This window comes from Cricetulus griseus, chromosome 3 (genome assembly GCF_003668045.3).
Source record: "Cricetulus griseus strain 17A/GY chromosome 3, alternate assembly CriGri-PICRH-1.0, whole genome shotgun sequence".
In the NCBI taxonomy this organism is placed as follows: Eukaryota; Metazoa; Chordata; class Mammalia; order Rodentia; family Cricetidae; genus Cricetulus; species Cricetulus griseus.
This window is the reverse complement of record NC_048596.1, coordinates 219,995,218-220,015,092: the sequence shown is the minus strand read 5'-3', so window position 1 is coordinate 220,015,092 and position 19,875 is coordinate 219,995,218. Positions and strand designations below refer to the sequence as shown.

General features: G+C 36.0%; 1 protein-coding gene across 5 annotated transcripts in view; it reads right to left on the bottom strand.

The window, feature by feature from the left end:
- Mindy3 (MINDY lysine 48 deubiquitinase 3) overlaps positions 1-19,875 on the bottom strand; it is a 69,834-nt gene that overhangs the window by 34,477 nt on the left and 15,482 nt on the right. For 3 of the 5 annotated variants that reach the window (XR_003483292.2, XM_027405231.2, XM_027405230.2), the window contains exons 5-9: positions 17,245-17,296; positions 16,260-16,374; positions 14,530-14,603; positions 13,305-13,384; positions 1,552-1,622 (exon numbers count right to left, since the gene is read on the bottom strand). Coding sequence is in view for 4 of the 5 variants with exons in the window: in XM_027405231.2 (XP_027261032.1) it covers positions 1,552-1,622; positions 13,305-13,384; positions 14,530-14,603; positions 16,260-16,374; positions 17,245-17,296 (392 nt within the window). In the remaining variant the exon portion in view is untranslated. The remainder of the gene's footprint in view (positions 1-1,551; positions 1,623-13,304; positions 13,385-14,529; positions 14,604-16,259; positions 16,375-17,244; positions 17,297-19,875) is intronic. The other 2 variants (XM_027405232.2, XM_027405233.2) reach the window with 2 other exon arrangements.

Sequence of the window (19,875 nt, the reverse complement as noted above, 5' to 3'; positions counted from 1 at the left end):
ACAGAAATAGTAAGTACTAAGGTCTATCAGGCAGGAAAGGGCTGAATGTGTCAGGCCACCAGTGTGTCTGGAACATAGCAATGGAGGGAGCAACCCTGATCTAATAACAGGACCCAGATGAAGACTTTATAGGTTACATGGTTATGGGGTTTAATTGAGAAGTGTCCTCCTTAAGTGCACGCATTTGAACACTTTGGCCCCAATTGGTGGTGCTGTTTGGGACTTTATCACTGGAAGCCTGTTTTAGCGTGTATAGCCTTGGTCCACTCCCTGCTCTCTCTCTTTGCTTCCTGTGGGTAATGATCTCTCTGCTTCTAGATCCTCCCACCACAGCATGTCTCCTTAACATGATGGACTCACTCTGGGACTGTAAGCCAAAATAAATCCTTTTTTTCTTAGATACTTTTGGTCATGGTATTTTATCAAAGCAACAAAAAACTTAAACAAAAAACTTAAATATTTCAGAATACAAAATCACCATAATTTGGTCACATGTAAAAGTGTGTGTGTGTGTGTGTGTGTGTGTGTGTGTGTGTGTGTGTGTGTGTGTGTGTGTGTGAAGGTGATCATAGGTGCATGCTTTCTTCCAGGATAAATGAGTATGTGTGTGGACTGAGGGAGGGTAAGGAATTCAGTTTGGATCTCTGATTCTCAGGCTATCTTAGAAAAATGTTAATTTATATAATTAAAATGACTGAAAAATGAAGGTGTTACTATTGCTTATAGTCACTACTTACAAGTAAGGTCAGAATAGATCCTGTATAGTTCTTATATAAACACCATCTCTGTTTATGTACTGTCATGAAGGAGGAATGATATCTTGACAAACAGTAACAAGAACAGTGGTGAGCACACCCACACACAGTCCCACACTTGTGCACATGCATATGCATACACACAGAGAGAGAGAGAGAGAGAGAGAGAGAGAGAGAGAGAGAGAGAGAGAGAGAGACAGACAGAGACAGAGACAGAGAGACAGAGACAGAGAGACAGAGAGAAGGAGAGAGGGGGGAGGGAGAGGGAGAGAGAGGACAAGATACTTGTTAATGTTACTAAAAATCATCACCATCATACCCACTGTATGAAATAAACATTTAAAATAAAAAAACATAAATCTACATCATTCTTTGTCTAAGAATGTGGTTGTCTTATAAGTGAGAACACTGGCTAATGTAAGCCTCATTTAAAACCACTTGCAGTATTTAATGGTTATTGATGGCTGCACAGGAAGGTACCTCAAAACAAAAATGAAGGTGCAAGGTAGTTCCCAACCCTAGCACACATGTTAAAACAGCTTAAAAGTATCTTTATAGTCAACCATATATATTTCTAATTTTTATATTATTTTGTTCTGTGCTCTGATACACATTCCCTTCATAGGAAAATGAGAATGATTAGCTAGCTTAATTTCTTAACACTTTGTTTAGGATGGGAGTTCAGCAAGGAAGTAAGACAGTGATAAGTGGTAACAGCCAGAGTTGAAGTTAGTTACCATAAGAATGAAAATACTGTCCATAGGATGAACATACTCAAACCCTTCAAGACATTTACCTTACAATATCGTAAAGCTTCCATTAATGTTAAGAATCCTACAGCTGCTTGTTCATGGATACCGAGAAGTTCTGCAAAAAATAAACAAAACCAAATTTAACACTGCTGTATATGTAAGTCTGAGTTGTGTGTGTGTGTGTGTGTGTGTGTGTGTGTGTGTGTATGTGTGTGTGTGTGTATATGTGTGTGTGTGTGTGTGTGTGAGCATAAATATATTTATATTCAAACCATGCCAAAATGTTTTCACCTAAAGCTATCTTTAAACCTTTGCACATATTTATTGATACATCAAATCAAGCCAGGCATGGTGGCTCACACCTTTCATCCCAGCACTTGGCAGAGACAGTCAAGATCGTTGAGTTCAAGGTCAGCCTGGGTTACACAGTGAGTCCCAGAGCAGCCAGAGCTATACAGAGAAAACCTCTCTTGAAATCTGCCTATCTCTGCCTCCCAAGTGCTGGGATTAAAGGTGTGTGCAAAACATGGACATTTCAAGTTATCCCTTTTGACTCTAAAATGAAACCAGAGGTATACTTAAGGCTGGGGAAACAGTGTAACTAAGAAATAGTCTCTGCCTTATGAAAGCTAAGAGTTTTCTAAGGGACACATGAGAACAATGGTGCTCTCTACATATGTACATACATATATGTTGGGGCCCATAGAAATGGCTCTGTTCCACACTGACTTAAGGTCAGAGAGTTCAAAACTACCCTTACTCTTTCAAAATTAAAGTTCTAAGATGTGGCTACTGAAGGATGTTTGGCCTGAAGTGTGGATGTCTTACCTAGGTAACAGAATACTTGATCTAAGGTTACTAGATGTCTTAATCTCAAGGCCAGATAACAAGAGGTTTGATCTAAGGTGTGGTTACTAGATGTCTAGAGAATTAAGGAAGTTATTATGTCTGTTTGTTCCTTGCATCATGGTAAAGGTCTTTTGCCTTTTCTCCCTTTTTGTTGGTGTATAAAAGAATTTTGAGTGATAAACTTAAGGCAGATCCTGGTATTCATCAGGTGCTCTCCCAACTCTATATTCTGTCTTTAGTTTGTTTCTTTCCTCAATCCACTCTCCACCTTGGGTATGGACTGGATAAGTTGGTAGGACCTGACACATACATACACACACTCATGAAGAATGGATGGAGTGTGGCAAAACCTGTTTGGGGGTAGGGAAGTCTTAGAAGAATGGCAACACTGGAATTGAATCCTGTGGCATGTGTAGAAAAATTTCAAGACCGAAAAATAAGAAAATTTAAAACTAAGAAATATGAAGAATGAAAATAATGTACCGAGGTAAAGGATAAAAAGTTGTCAGAGCTTCATGCTGTTTCAATATGGCTTCTTATAATGTTGCACAGGATGGCCCCAAACCCTTGGCCTCAAGGGTCCTTCTACCTTAGCCTACTCTGTACTTAGAACTACAGGTGTGTGATATCACTCACAATTCCTTAAACACATAAAACATGTCAAACCCGATAAACAGTGATGAACTGAAAGAAAGAATTCAAGAAACATGTTCTAAATTTGAGTGAAGATTGAACATGACTTTACTTTTACACAAACAGGGCCTGAAGTGCTTTTGGGACTTCTAAATGGAGATAAGCAACTGTCAGGAGAGCTCAGAAGCATAGGCTAGACCAGCCAGGTGGAATACCAACAGATCACCAGTATAAACTCACAGATGTCAAGTAAAGGAAGTGGTAAGCCACAGCAGCCAAGACACAGAGGACACTGGTATAAGACACTACTCACATATAGATGGACCTGAAGTGCTAGCATAGCTAATGTACACTAAGTACAAGTATAGTACATTAGGACCATAAACATAGATTAAAAAACTTTTCCTCAGGTACACTTTCCAATATGAAAATTATTACTATCTACAAGTAAAATCTATTTGGAATTTTTAATGAATTTTAGGATTATTAACAGTTTAAAATAAAAAGTTTTAGTCTTTGGGCTGCAGCAACTATGGGGGTAGGAGTACAGCAAATGCCAAGATGGGTAGAAATGATACTCTACAGTTAGCAAACATCCCATTTCCTTTCCTCTGGAATATAAGCAGTAACAAAATCTTCCTATTCAAGGACAAACCAGGTTCTACAATTTTATTTCTAAAATCAATTACCACCACCTAGTGTCACAACTAGATACTACATCATCTATTTCCTTGGGTTTAGCCAAATGTCTACAATGGTACATTTAAAATATCAAGCAACTCAACACAGCAAATTAGGCCTTCATAAATCTTGGTGATGTTCAGATCTGGTCAAAAATCACATACTCACGTATCTTTCTTTTCCCCCTCCTGACTGTTTCTGAGAAAAGGTTTCACATACCTAAGCTGCCTGAATGTACCTTGTAGCTGAATATAGCCACGAACTCTTGATCATTCTGCCTCTACCTTCCAAGTTCTGGGATATAAGAGTATACTACTATGACTAGCATTGGACAATAGTATTTCAAAATGTGTTATTCTCACTCTCCCCAAACAGGATATATACTTAATATTACCTTCTTAGATTAAGTATATCAACCAAAATATACCTAAATTTATATTTATACCAAGCAGTAAGACAGTGAGGATATATTTTTCATAACATTTATAGAACTTATTTACATTAGATTTTCTTTAAAGGTCTCAAAGTCTTTACCCTTTACTTGCAAGAAATTGGTAATTTTATGACTATTTTGTCTTTGTCAATATCTCATCTAAATTGCTGACTGAACTTTCAAAACTGCTATTTAGTTTAATGGCAAAGAAACAACTATTCTTTGGCCAGAAGGTAATATTTAATTTTATCTATAATTCACAAATAGAGGTTGTATATAATATACAACAATTCCTAAAATATGTATTCATTGTAGATTAGCTAAAGTTAATTAACACCCAGATATGACTATCTCAAAAAAAAGGAGAAAAAAATCATCTAAACCAGAGATTTGAGCATGTGATTCTTTTTTAACCTCTTTACATATTTATTACAACCCTGTTCAGCCAAGTTGTAAAATCATCCCGAGTACCCATCAATAGGCAAATGAAGAAGAAAATGTGACCTATACACACCAATGGGATTTTGTTCATCCACAAAGAACAAAATTATGTTATTTGCAAGAAAATGGATGGAATGGAAGATCATAGTGTTAACTGAAAGGAGACAGACTCCAAACAAGAAATATCATGTTTCTTTCACATGTGGAATTGACATGAAAGCCAAAGAGATTATTAGGGTTGTGTAAGGAAATGGGGTGAGAGGCAAAAGGAGAGGAGATGAATACAGTACAACTGCATCATATAGCATGTGATTCTTGCCAGATCTAAATAATTCATCACCGGGAATATATGAAGGCCTAATTTTCTGTATTTAGTACCATGATATTTTAAATGTACCACTGTAGATATTTGAAAACATATATATATATATGAAAACATATATATATATATATATATATACAGATACATATATATACATACATAAATATGTGCCTCACATATATATTTTGAGGATAACAATATTTAAAGTCTATTCTTGGCAATTTTCAAGCAGAAACACTGGTTGTTACCTACAGTCACATGCTTTACAATAGATTTCTTAAACTTATTCCTTTTAGCTGAAATGTTATATTCTTTCACATTCTGCCCAACCTTCCTCCACGCGCCCCCTTCACACTCCCCCCCCCCCCCGTGTCCCACCATTATTTTATACTCCATTTCTAAAAGCTTACCTTTTGGGGATTACTGACTGGGTATCTTAGTATTTTATTGTTATTTTCTGCACTACCAACTATATGTCATCTCTTACAACTGCTGGGGAATTTATAGGAGTCCTATTAGATTTTTCAAATATGATGCTATTTTAGAAACAAGACAATCATCCTACATGCAGTAAACATACCCTGGGTGTCAAGCATTGTAAAAAGAATGCCACAGGTGAAGGTGACTGTTACCTTAAGAGCAGTGTAACCTGGGCAGAAAAGGACAAGTAGGAAGTAGAAAGTGCTAGGAAAGTAAAATGCTCAGAGATGAAGTCACAGTCACTTTCAGCAGTGAGAACTCGAAGGCCTCCTCAAACAGGTGACATAGGAAGGGAGCACAGGACTAGACAGGCAGAGGTAGGAAGACACATAGGTCCTCAGATACAGGAACAAAGACACAGAGAATATAGTATTTTGTTCAAGCACAGGTGGATAGGTGGGAAATTGAACTAGGAGGAGATTATACAGGGTCTTGAGAAAGGTTTTAAAAACCCATATTTAAATACAGAAAAGGAAGGTGATTTTTTAAAAAACAAGAACATATAACAGTTAAAACAAAAAGCAATAAAGTACCTGAAAAACCTGTTTATTTCACCTATAGGAAACATACTAGCCATTTGTTTAAAAATCTATTTGTTTAAAGATCTTAATGGGTCTTTCCCCAAAATACACTTAAGTGATAAATTTTGTGCTTATGATAGAGTTAAGAATGAATAACTAGCCAGGCTGTGGTGGCCAATGCCTTTAAATCCCAGCACTTGGGAGGCAGAAGCAGGCAGATCTCTCTGAGTTCAAGGACAGCCTGGTCTATGGAGTGAGTTCCAGGATAGCCAGGGCTACACGAAGAAATCTCATCTTGGAAAAAAATGAATAATTATGCCTCAATTTAAATTATATGAGAGAAAAAGGTAACGCTCCTTTTAAATCCACTGATGGCTACTATTGGATTCCTAAGAAGCTGGACTGATACTACCATATAATAAGAGCCGTTAGACTTAACAAAAACAAAATGCAAACTAGGATGCCCTGTTGGTGTGCTACAGCATTCTGCCAAAAGGCAACTTAGGGGAGGAAAAAGGATTCCTTGGTTTAGACTCCCAGGTGACAATCCATTATTGTGGGAAGTCAGGGCAAGAACTCAAACAAACCACACAGGAAAGCTGCCTACTCCTCACTCCCTAGAACAATTCCAGGCTCAGGCCCAGCGAGCTTTCTTATACATTACAGCTCAATCCCTCATGTCTAGAGATAGATGGTGCAGTCCATAGTAGGCTGGGTCGTCCTACATCAACCATCAATCAAGAGTCACTCACAGACACAGTCACAGGCTGCCTTAGATACTGTTATATTGCTGTGAAGAGACACAACAACCAAGGCAACTCCTATAAAAGAAAGCATTTAATTGGAAGCTTGCCTATAGTTTTAGAGGGCAAATAAAACTTCATGACATGAAACAGGCATGGTGCTTGGCAATGGCTGAGAGCTTTTCATCCTGATCAACAGGCAGGTGGCAGTGAGTGGGGTAAAGGGTGGGAAACAGATAGACACTGGGTCTAGTGTGGGTTTTTGATATCTCAAAGCCCACCCCCAGTGACTCACTTCCTCCATGGCCACACCTACTTCAACAAGCCCATACCTCCCAATCTTTCTAGATCTTTTCAAACAGTTCCCCAGCTGGTGGCTAAGCATGCAAATATATGAGCCTATGGGGTCATTCTCATTCAAACTATCACAGGAGCCAACCTGATTTGTACCATTCCTTAATTACTTGAAGTTCTTTCTTCCTACGTGACTCTAAGTTGGGTCAGGCTGACAACAAAAGACTAACCAGCACACAATTTACATTCCAAAATGTTTGAAATATATGCTACTATTCACATTAAAAATACATACATACACACACACATATACACACTATAAAATGACTGATGACGTCAAATGTAGATTTAACTAGGACATTTAATCTGGCTCTAGCTAATAAAACATGTTGTTAAAAGTAATACAATTTCAGGATAGCAGCACTCTAATCTATTAATCCTGAAAAATCATAATTGTAAATCATATTCTTAATTGCAGAGTTCTGAAATGACCATATTCCTTAGAGTTTACATTTCTATATTTCCACGTAAGTTCATGGGCATCAATTATCCCTTATAATTAGCCATTAAATAAATGTATAAAAATGATGAACGGATAAGACATACTAATGTAAAACATTTGAAGAAAATACTAGAGGATATTAGTTTAACCTTGGGATAATAGAAATACAGAATTGATAAAGGGGGAATGAGTCACCCAAGCCTAACTGAAACAGAAAATATCAAATGACTCTACATGATGGAAGCGAAAACCTTGGGAACAAAAGACATCACTAAGAAAAATTTATATAAGAAAAGGTTGGGAGAAACTGCCTGCACTATAAAGAACTGAAAAAGAACTTATAAGGCCCTATAAATTGTGATAAAGCAATTCCTCCCCCTAAAATGGCAGATGATGAGAAGAGATAATTCCCAGAGGGTAAAACAGTTCAAAGCTTACATATGAATAACCAACTAAGCTCAGGTTCATTAGGAAGTAGAACAAATGTCAAATAAAATACATTATCACTTATCTAAAACTGACCAAATATTAAAGGTAGACAACATTCGCTTATCAACCAGGATACAGAAAAACCAAAACAAAACAAAAAAACAACAATAAAAAACCACAACTCTACATCAGGAAAATATGTTAATACTTTATGAGGCACATTTTAGAGACAAAGTTGCTATTAATTAACAGTTTAACAGATGTTCCCCCAAAGAGTCAATCTTCTGAGTTAATGTAGTATTCATGATTTCGATTTCTAGGTACATAGCAAAGAAAGATAAAAACACATGCTCTCATAAAAACTTGCACACAGATATCGCTAATAGCATTAATCATAACAGACAGGTGGCCATTTCAAAGTCCAACAAATATGGATAAATATGCATGGCTTGCCCAACACACTGCAATATTGCTTGCTCATTAATAAAAGTAAAGCACCAGTACAGGGAAACACTGTTCAAGGTAAAACAACTTTGTCACAAACATCAGACATCGTATAATTCTATTTATATTAAATGTCCAGGACATGAAAATATATAGAAACAGAAGGCAGATTCTTAGTTGTCAACCTGGAGTGAATGGAAGTATGGGGAGCTACTGCTGATGGGACCAGGATTTCTTTATAAAGCAAGAAAGGCATTTCAGATTTGATTTATTCTACATTTTGACTAGGTGGCATGCGTAGTACATAGATTATATTTCAATAGTTATTACTAAGAAAAAGTCAACAGTTGACTAAATTTTTAATATACATATAATTTAAGAAATCAATCTTGCCTGGGGAGTGGTGGGTGGATGGGGTGGGGGGTAGGTTGGAGGTGGGGGAGAAGGAATGGGGGTGAGGGGAGGGAGAGGGAGAGGGGAATTACATGTGAAACAAGCCTGTTCCCTAACTTGAATTAATAATAATAATAATAATAATAATAATAATAATAATAATAATAATAAAAAGAGAGAGAAAAAAGATATCAATCTTGCAAGAACACTGATTTGGATTGACTTACACACAATGTTTCTTACCAATTCATTTTGTAGCAAACTGGAAACCATCTACATGCTCACCCAAGGTAAACTGCTCAAGGCAAAAGGCAAAAGTAACAATTCAAACACTAATAACCTTAACAACTAAAGGTGAAAAATGCCTTGTTCATTCTTCACTGAATATTCCTAGGTCACACCTAACATCCACTTTCTCTTCTATCATCAGAGGAGTGATTATTGCTGGGTAAACAAGACAAAACAAAATCACAACAAATAACCCCAAAATCTAATAGCTGAACCAGTGAGATCCACTTTAAGCCAATCCCACTTGCTTTCTTCTAATCTGACCTCATAACAGCTCGTTACTCCTTGGAGCAGTTAATTCATACCTTTTTTCTTCATTTTTGTACATTTCCCTATGTTCACACACTCAATAAACTTTCTTTTCTTGAGTTTCCTAAGTTTAATGAAGCCTGTTTCTTTTTCTCCACTGCTTGTCATTTCTTTAAAAGAACATGCATCTCTCCCGACTACTTCACACCCATACTCCTGTTTCCTGCTGCTCCCATTAAAAGTGGCTGTTTTCCCTTGTGTACAGCAGAAGCAACCTTTAATGATTACAACAAACACCATGTAACCATCAAAGGCCTCACTTCTATCCAGCTCACCAGCAAAATCCTAGCCCACACACCTGAAGAGCAACCCTCTTATCAGGTGATTTGTATTTCAATTACCTTACTAAGGAAAGACCTTACTTTTAGCCCTCATTCTCAAGTAATGACAAATACTTCGAAGCTTATTTTCCCAACTCTACACTGAGGACAAGGCCCTTTGGATTAACTTCTCTCTATGTGGGCAAACATCTATCTTTTAGGGTGACTAGCACAGAAATGTAGTACATAATGGCAGTATATGACAAGGATTAAGTATATTGTCAAAATAAACACACTTTAAGGTCTTTCCCATGTTTCATGTGTTAATTAATGCAGTATGTTTGATTTAAAATTGTGATAATTACCTGCACTTCACTCTCACCTCTAATATGAGGAGTTCTACAAGTTCTATCTCCTGTAGACTCTACCATAAAGGTGGACTTATTTATTGTTGTAAGTTTTAGTGTCAGTGCTGCCAAAATGAGCACAAGATGGGCTGATTTAGAAGGAGGATATTCTACAGATAACAAGCAGAGGCCTTGGCATAGTAAGAAGTCCTGTTAGTTTAATCACAGGTGTTTCACTTTGGACAAATTAATAATTAGCCAAGCCTCAGCTTCATTAGCCACAATGAGGTTAAAAAGACATACCCAAAACACACTGCTTGTAGGGGGTAAATAAATGCTGTGTTCTCTTTTTCTTCCTGTGCCATTGTCTATCACTGCCCTGTACCTTTCCCATTGTCGAGCTATGTGCCAGAGCTTTCAACTAGTGACTCCACTCCAATAATTAATTCAAAAAACTGACAGCATCTTTTTCTTCTAGATTTCACTGTGTTATTTCTCTGCTCAATACTTACAATGATTCTTTTATCTAATACTTAACTAGGAGTAAATATGGTATTCAGTATGTTCTGTGTTGTCACTCCAGCCTATGCTGATACAGTCTTTCTTTTTATCAGTGTTCATCACAAACCCACTGGTTCTCAAACCCAGCTGCACAGCAGAACCACCTTGAAGTTTTATGTCCATGTCCCAACACCTAAAAGTTCTACCCTTAACTGTTCTCAGCTGGGATCCGACTGTTCATTGTTTTAAGCTCTCTAAATGATGAACACAGCTCTACTCAGTTTGTCTGTCTTCCTGTGTCTATTTACACTTGCCAACATAGACACAGTGAGAAAAGCTCCCTCCTTCCTCAGCATATGTACAGTTCAACATGACTCCTTTTGCCACACATTGAATCATCTATGTACAGGTTCTCATCCACCTAAACTATGTGCATAAGCATCTGACAGAGAATTGAGTTTTTCCTATGAGCCTATCTTCATTACAGACCTCTTACTAATAGCCATTTGAAGACTGTATTAGTTTTACATAAAGGGAAATTAAGGAAGGGAAGTAACTTGTCTTGCGTTACTTTGAAAACTACATATTTTTTTGTTTATGTTCCATACTTCCTTACCATGTTATCTAGGCCAGAAATACACAGAGTAAATGTATGGATTTTTATTTCATATTTAAATATCTGAAAGCAGAATTGAGTTCAAGTCAACATTCTTAAAGACTGGGGCAATTCTCTTTCTGAAGACAACCCTATCTTCTTACCATGGCTTAGTTTTGATTCTTAAACTGTACTTTAAACTACCCATAGTGAAATAACAGTCTTGAACAGTACCTCAAGAATCAGAAAAGAATGAATTTGCATATACCAGAAATAAGGCTTATATAAGTGATGAACAGATTCTGTAACTGAGGTAAGACTCAAAATGGTAAGAGCCTATGTACCAAGGGGAGGCAGGAGGGCAGGAGATATGGGTTCTGTAGTATGGTAACGAGAAGGGGGGGGGGAGAGGAGAATGTACAGGAAATTGCACCAGGATAACTTAGTAATGAACAAAAGACTAAAAGTTATGACCACAGCAAGCAGTAGGAAGTAGCAGTGATTGATAGAGGCCAGATGGGAAGAGATACTTAAACCACAGTTCCTTCTCTAGTTATCTGAAATTACAGCAGATACCTCAGAGACCAGGAATCTTTGGGAGGAGGAGAAATCAAAGAAACTGCACAGTACCCATGAGAGACCGGCACTTTAGCTAGCAGAATCACATGCTTTTAGACTAAATCAGAATGGCGAGTCCTTAGGATGTGCTTGTACAGAGCACTGAACAAGACAGCACTTGTGGGGTTCAGTATCCATGCAGTTTGCAAGGCTGGGCTCTTATTCTAACTTCCCCACTAAGGGAGTTACACTGAACACATTACCTAGTGGAGGGAGTCAGGCTCTTCATTTCCAAACAGTACAGTGGAAAGGTGTATTGTGTTCTCTAAATTCTGGGATTCTATAATTTTTACTCAAATTTTTCTTAACACTGTATTTTTCCTATGAAATAGCTATACAAATTTCTAAAATTTGAGGAAAATGCAAGTTAAAAGTTAAGAATCATATAAATGAAAAGCAGTAACATTTTCTCAAATGTAATATACTCTGTTGTTTGGTAACCATTCTATCGAACACCAAATTGGGGGAAAACATAAATTTGCCTACAAACAGGAACTATGAAGCTTCATGTCCTACAATAGACATTTCAGTAAAAGGTTTATTGCAATTATTCCATAAAAGTTAAATGACTACAGAAATGAGTTCAGACTGTCCAGTAATAAATTGAAGGGGATTTAATTCATTACTTTGCATCAGCTCTGCTTAAGGGAATGGCCTGGCTAATGCACTTCATTTGATGTTCATAACAACATAAGAAGCTACTGAAACAAAATAAATGAAACCAGAAATGGAAATGTAGTTGGAAAGGTAAGTAGATAGAAAGCATTAGAAAACAAAATCTGCCCAGCATATTATAGTATATATTAAAAGTAATACAGAGCTGTTGCTGCTATTGATGCATAACATACTGTCATTATTGGTCTGAATTTTTAGAAACTTTAGCTGTGCTGTCAACTTTGGAAAAAAGTATCCCAGTTTACCGTGTTGAGTTGGCATTGTACAAAATTTAACAGCCATATTGGTCTAGAAATGTTGAACTTAATTTTTTTCCATTTGTACAGAGGTAACGCACTGTATTAAATATGTAAGGTCTTAAAAAAAAAAGGGATTTTGAGAGCCCATCCCTTGTGAAGGGATGCTCCCCTGACCTGGACACATGGGGTAGGGCCTAGGCCTGGCCCAGGATGATGTGGTAGACTTTGGGGAGCCCCTTTTGAGGGCTTTACTCTGCCTGGGGAGTGGAGGGGGGATGGCTAGGGGCAGGTGGGATGTTGGGGGGAGGGAGAGGGAGAAGGGATTGACATCTGAAGCAAGCTTGTTCCTAATTACTAATAAAATATAATTAAAAAAGTAATACAGAGAAACCCAGGATACTGGCAAAACAAGTAATCCAATTACTTTATAATCTCCCATAACTCCCAACGCTGAATGCAGAGCTGTCCCTGGATAAGTAGTCATATATTACATCTACTAAGAGATAGATTACTATTTCTAAAGTTAGTCCCCACAGTCCCAATAACAAAACAGAGAAAACCAAAGCCTTGAGGATTCAAGTCTGACCAAGCTCATACATTTGGTACCCAAGACTGCCTGCCTGCTTCCAAAAATCTACACTTTAATGTTATGGTGTCCTGGAAACTATGAAGTTTCCTTCTAATAGAAAGCACTTACCTTAACATCCATATAATGGAGAGCCATTAAATAGATGAATATCAATCTCCCATATTTCACTAAAATATTAATAATTTGAGGCCATAGCAAAGAACATACTTACGCATTCCTGAGCATTCTCTATCACCATCCCATACATTAGAAACTGCATGTCCCGTCAGTAGGAGGTTAATTAAGCTTTGGCTATCAATAAAAATTAAATATCAGTTAAAACAAGCGTAAAACTTGTTCTTCAAATTAAGTAATTCCTACAATAAAGATTTTAATGACTTCTTATATTTGTTATGTTAAAACACGAAATGAGAGGAAACCTTACTTCATTTTTCTATGGCTGGCTATGGTGAAGGTCTTAGTGTTGCCCTACAATGGCATCTGTTACCATAATCATAGAAGCCACAAAACTTTAAGGGCATATTTAAAGGGATAAGTATTTGTCTGTTTACTTAGTATTTACACTTATTTTTATACATAATAATTTTTGGAATTATATCATTTCCCCCATTCCTTTCTTCAATCTCTCCCATGTACCTCTTTGCTCTCAAATTAATTGCCTCTTTTCTCTTGTTGTTACATATATTTACACACATACATACACAATCTCCTAAATAAATACAAACTACTTGGTCTATATAGTGTTCCTTGCATGTGCATGGAACTGGCTGACTACTTGGTACTGGAGAACCAACTGGAACTGGAAACATTACTACCTGGCAATGAAGTCATGTGTCTTGGAGAAGAACCTGCAAAAGCTCACTTTACTAAATCAGCATAATTCTTAACAACATTTAAAATATTTATCCTTATACATACATTCTTGCCCCCGCAACCAATAACCTTGGCTTTGTAATAGATGGAGAACATTATAATTATATTTAATATGCAGTCTTTGATAGAAGATAGGTTAATGTTAACAACTAAAGCAGACATATCTAAAAAGAAGGATGTGTGTGAGAATAGATTAATTTTCACTATTCCATTGATTTTTGGTAAAATAAAGTAAAAAAACTAGAAAAGAGTTGTTTTATCTCCAAAAGAAACTAGCACAGATAGGTAAGAAAATACTTATTTCTAGGTTAATGTGAGTAAATTTAGCTTTTTAAAAAAAATACATAAATGGATATAATAAAGGAGGCTTTGTTAAAAATATCTTGACAAGATACCTGTCATAATAAGTCATGTGTAAACAACTCGAAACTGGATGTTAACACTGGCTAAAGCAATGCAATGCACGCAGCCCAGGGCTACCAAGCCCGACTTGTTGCCAACACACTCATCAGAAACTCTCCTGCTCCTAAGTTCAGTAAGAGACAGCAGACTGCAGCCTTTACCTGCCATGCCCGTACACGGGGTCTATCAAAGGCTCATTTGCATCTTCAATTGAATTCTTTATGTTTTCAATGCCCTAAAGAAACCAAGATTTCATTAACTTCATTTTAAAATAAAGTACAAAGTATGATCAGTTTGGACTATATGTTTATAAAGTACTATTCGAATTACCCAGACTTGAAGTGGGGTTGCGTTTGATATGGTAAGAAGGGAACAACTAGTGTAATGGCTAAAACAGGCAAGGATACCGAAAGTATCAGAATTTGAGGCAGAACCACTGTTGAGAGTGAATAGTGAAAAAAAGTTCATGAGGGTGCAACACCTTAGCCCCTAGCTACCCAATCACCTGACCTCCAAGCACTTTTGGTACCTTACATTACTTAATGTAGTAACTTGTTTAATATTTGGTCAACTTCTGTTATTATTAATTCTTTATTCTATTTGTTCCCTTTCTCTTCCATTCTATTGTCACCATCCTGCTTTAGGTTTCCACTACAATACTATTTTCCTAGTTTCCTTGACTCTAGTGTTCTATATACCAAATGTCTTCATCACAAATTCTCATTCCAATTTCAGAATCTTACACACACACACACACACACACCACACACACACAGTCATTTCCATATTAAAAAATTGTATTACCTTTCACAGTTGTCCCTAGTTATTTGACACTGCAGTAGAACTGAAGTATTTATGATCTCCTAAGCTGTGTTATACCCCAATATCCCTTTCCTCTTTATACTTGCTGCTCCTACTGTTTGGTAAATTTTATTACAACTTTTCCATATGTATAACTTCTCTCATCCACACATCCACCAAATGGTCCTTACTTCAGAGTCGGTCCACGAGTCCCTTTAATAAACTTAAGTCATATCTTCTATTTTCCCAAAATATTTTCTGCATGTAATAAATAAAATATAGAAACTATCACCCCAAAACATGACCATAATGTAATTATTAGTATGTCATTTTATAATAAAAAATAGAAAACCTTAAAAACGATGTCATATACCCATCTTAGAGTTATGATAAAAAAAATTAGTAAAGGAAAACAAATAACCCTGATTTCAGATAAGGTATAATCAGGAGACATTCCAAATGAGACTGAAAGGCTATGAGCAATTTGATATTGGTATTTGCAAAATGAAGACAGGAACAGAAGAGTGCATGCTTGAGTTAGTTGCAGAGAGGTAAGCTAACAGAAATAACTACCCATAAAAGAAAAATAAGAAAAGAATTACACAGGACCCAGGAAATGACTCTTCTAGAATTCTAAAATCTGGAATTCTAAAATTCAGAAGAGGAGAAAAGAGTTAGAAAACACATTAAGAAGGAACTAAAGCTATTACAGAATTTTTTAAAACAATATGAGAAATTATATGAAAAACAAAAACAAAAACCTAGCACAAGGATTATCAACTAAATCCAGACAAGAGGGGTCAGAAAGGGTTTCTACAGGGGCTAAAAGTCAAGTGCTAGATATTGCTAAGATCAAAGAAAACCAAACTAAGTGACAGCATGTCATGATTAGAACAGTATCAATCACCTCCGAGGTCCATAGGGCAGAGGGGAGCAAGGTGTGAACATGGTTAAAGACTGAATGGAGGCAGGAGCAAACTCCTTATCAGCAGCAAGACTCTTCACCATGGATGTACAAACAGAGGCCACACAGCATTTAACAGCAGGAAAAGCAGCGCTAAGCTAAGACAGTAAATCATCTTAAACAAACCTTTGTCAGTAATACAGAATAGAGAAAAAGCAAGACTCCAAATTTGTTTCCCCACATTGAATACTGGTCCAAGACAGCATCTTTTAATTCTGATACAGTTCTGAATGATCTTTTTCTGGGGGGAAGAAGAATCAAGTATTAGTATCCTGATTACTCCATTAATAAGAGGAAAAAATTTTAAACTCTTATTCATCACAACATACACACAGGAGATATTTATGAAGTATCTTCAAGTTCTAAAAACAAATTTAGCTAAGGAAAGGAAAAACTATTGCTGACAACTCCCTGCAATCCAGTCCACTAAGATTGAGTCCTGGCAGGGAGCCTCTGCCTCTCTTAGATGCAGTACCTAGCACCAGTTCCTCAGTCCATGCAATTGTTTAGACAACAGACTGGCCCTTTTCAAAGAGGTGTTCAATAACAAGACAACTAGTAAAGGATGAAAGCTCTTCAATGAACATCTGAGGGCTAAAACTACAGTATACATTTGTGGCTTCTTTGAAAAGAAATTAATGTTAAATTTCAAAATGCCACCTATAATTCTGTCACATAGAAGCCTTCCTTTGATTTTATGATGGAATCTTTAAATGTCCTGATGAAATATGGGCATTTTTAATGAAAATTACAGGAAGCATATTTTGGCAGATAAATAACCCTAGTATTTGTCTCACTACAAATGGCTTTACATTCATTCAGAAGAGAAAAACATGATCAAATGATTTTTTTCACTGATAATGATGAAGAGGTATTTAACTTAGTGTTTTTAAAAGTATACTTGGATAGTTAGTTACTTTAGGACTTAGAATCACATGCATATATAAATTAGTTTTAAAGTTGAAAGCAAATTAATGCTCAAACAAGGTATTTTAAGCTCGTGTTTAAGTAGAGTACTATGTAAGGCTAAGGATGTTTCCACAGTATGAACAGACTTAAAATGGCAATGTGTCCACAAGGTAAGTATTTTAAATGTTTCAATGTTACTTACTGAATTAATGCATGAAATCGCTCAAAGCCAAGCTCTTCGACAGCCAAGGCAGCTATACATAAAAGACACTTTTCAGCACTACACATGGCAAATAAATGACACAAGATATACACAGCAGGCTGTAAATACTTCAAGCAATCAAAACATTCCCTATTTCTTATTCCCTTACAAGTCTCAGTTCACTCTGAGTAAGGTGAATTTATAGTTTATAATCTTAGTTACTAGTTATAACTAAACTAGATACAGAACTGAGAATGTAGAAGGGTTACTAAGTAACAACATCTCTGTACAATTCAGTTACAGCTGGGAGAATATGCAAAACAGGAACTACTGACTATTTGTCACACATTGTCATGTGTCCTGAACTATAAAATAATCTCCCAGTTTACAATAGAAGTAACTATCAGCGCTGACCTTTTCCACTATAAAATTCTTAGGCTTATTGCTCACTTATTAAACAAAGGTGTATAAAAGGCATAGCATTGAAACACAGGTTCAAGGGCAGATTTAAGTTTGTTTCCTCATTCATTCATGAAACCATTTACAAATTTTCAATAACTGTTAAGATTGTATTAATAAAGTACAAGTTTTAAAATTTTTAAAGAAAACCAAAAACTTTAAAGCAAAGATGACATTTACTAAGGTTTAACTAGGTGCTGGACACTCTTGTGAGCACAAGCCTGAACTCACTTAGTGGCCATGGCCCCTTCATCCCTGGTTGTAGAAGAGGGAACTGAGGTCCACACAGGACCTAAGAGCACCAAGTTCTAGCCAGCACTGGAAGGTAGACTCAGTCTTGACTTCCAGACTTTAAAGTCTTCAAAAGCCAATAGAAACACCTACTTTCTTGCAATGAGCAATTTCATGAAATAAATAGTAGTATGTCTCACACATAAATTTTTACTACTGTTTAAGAGAACTGATTATGAAATCAGAATTAAAATTTTATCTACAACTTAAAATTTCAAATTATACTAGCTTTATATAGCCTAGTTTTAACTTTTCAGTGTTTCACATGAGTTTCTAAAATCTTTAGAAATCCAAACAGATTAATTTATCTTTTGGTTTATGTGAGAAACAAACTGAAATTGAACCCAAGAAAATACTACTATAAACAAGTATGCATTACCAAAAAGCAAAAAATATACACACCACAAAAGCCAATGGAATTAATGCTGTACACAATGTAAAATCAATGAGAGGGAAAAATACTTCACTTTTCAATGAAAATAAAATAATCCTATTTAATCTCTTCCAAATTATACTGTTTTATAATGCCTGCTTACGCTGCACTGGAAAGTTGACATAAAGAGAGTACTTTAAAGAGGTAAGAAAAAAAACAAAACACAACAAAACAAAAAAAAAAAACTTAAAGCTTAGCAGGCAGAAATAATGGTAAATAAGACATAGGAGGAGAAACAGCTGGGAATAAAGAAAGACAGGTAAAACAGATTGTTATATGGAATAAATAATTCAATGTAAGTTCAGTTTAACTGTTAGTATCTAATATACATTCTCAAATTTTCAGCTATTAAAATGTTTTAAATCTATATGAAATTAAAGATATTTCAAATATGGTTTTATGTCATGTTTATTTAAAATTAGCATTAAGTAAACTAGAAAATTCTACAGCATGTCTTTTTTTGGGAGGGGTATTCAATATAACACACCCATCTAAATTATTTACTTAGGGAACTGTGCAATGAGGCCCTTCCTCTACAGCAAGTGCATGGTATGCATTAAAAGCCAAAGGAAAATGCTATAAATGAGCTTAAACTCTTCAAATAGATTAAATCTCTCTCTCTCAAAATTTAGTGTCCCAAATGCAATTAACATGCTTACATGCCACATAGTAAAATTTACAAAACATTTTAAAAGTATTCTTAAATGAAGTTTTATTGTCATCCTTTTGGGTAGTTTTCTTTCTCTTTAAATGTCATAATGAACTCCAAAATAAATTTTTTGAAAGGCAATGTTTTAAAGGCTTGAAAAGAAACATTACATAACTTTAATTTTTTAAAATTGTTCCTTGCAAATGTTAAAATTAAAATTTGGCAGCCACAAGCCATTCTAATTGCAGAGGTAGGGGGAAAATGATACTGGGATGTTTCAGCTCAAGGAAGGCAATACTGCCTCACAGACAATTTTATATGGGTAGTAGTACACATTGCACATAATCAAGTATTTAACTTCCTAACATCAGGTATCTATTTTTTTTTTCAAAACCATCCTATACAGAAGGTAGTAAGTACACTGTGGTATAGATAGAATAAATCACTTATTCAGTCTACGTAGTTGGGGCTACCAATTATCAAAAATTACCTACTAGCAAGATTATTCCTCCAAAGCAAATCAGAAAAACAACTCGTATCTATTTTCCCTACCACCAGAAGTCTCAAATTTACTAGCGCATTTTGGCAATATTTAGGACACTTTAAGAATATTGAAATATGTAATTTTCTTTTCTTTGTTTTTCTTCTTTTTTATTTTTTTCTGAGACAGGGTTTCTTGGTGTAGCCCTGGCTGTCTTGGAACTAGCTCTATAGACCAGGCTGGCCTTGAGCTCACAGAGATCCATCTGCCCCTCCCTCCCAAGTGCTGGGACTAAACCATAATTTTATGAACGAGAAT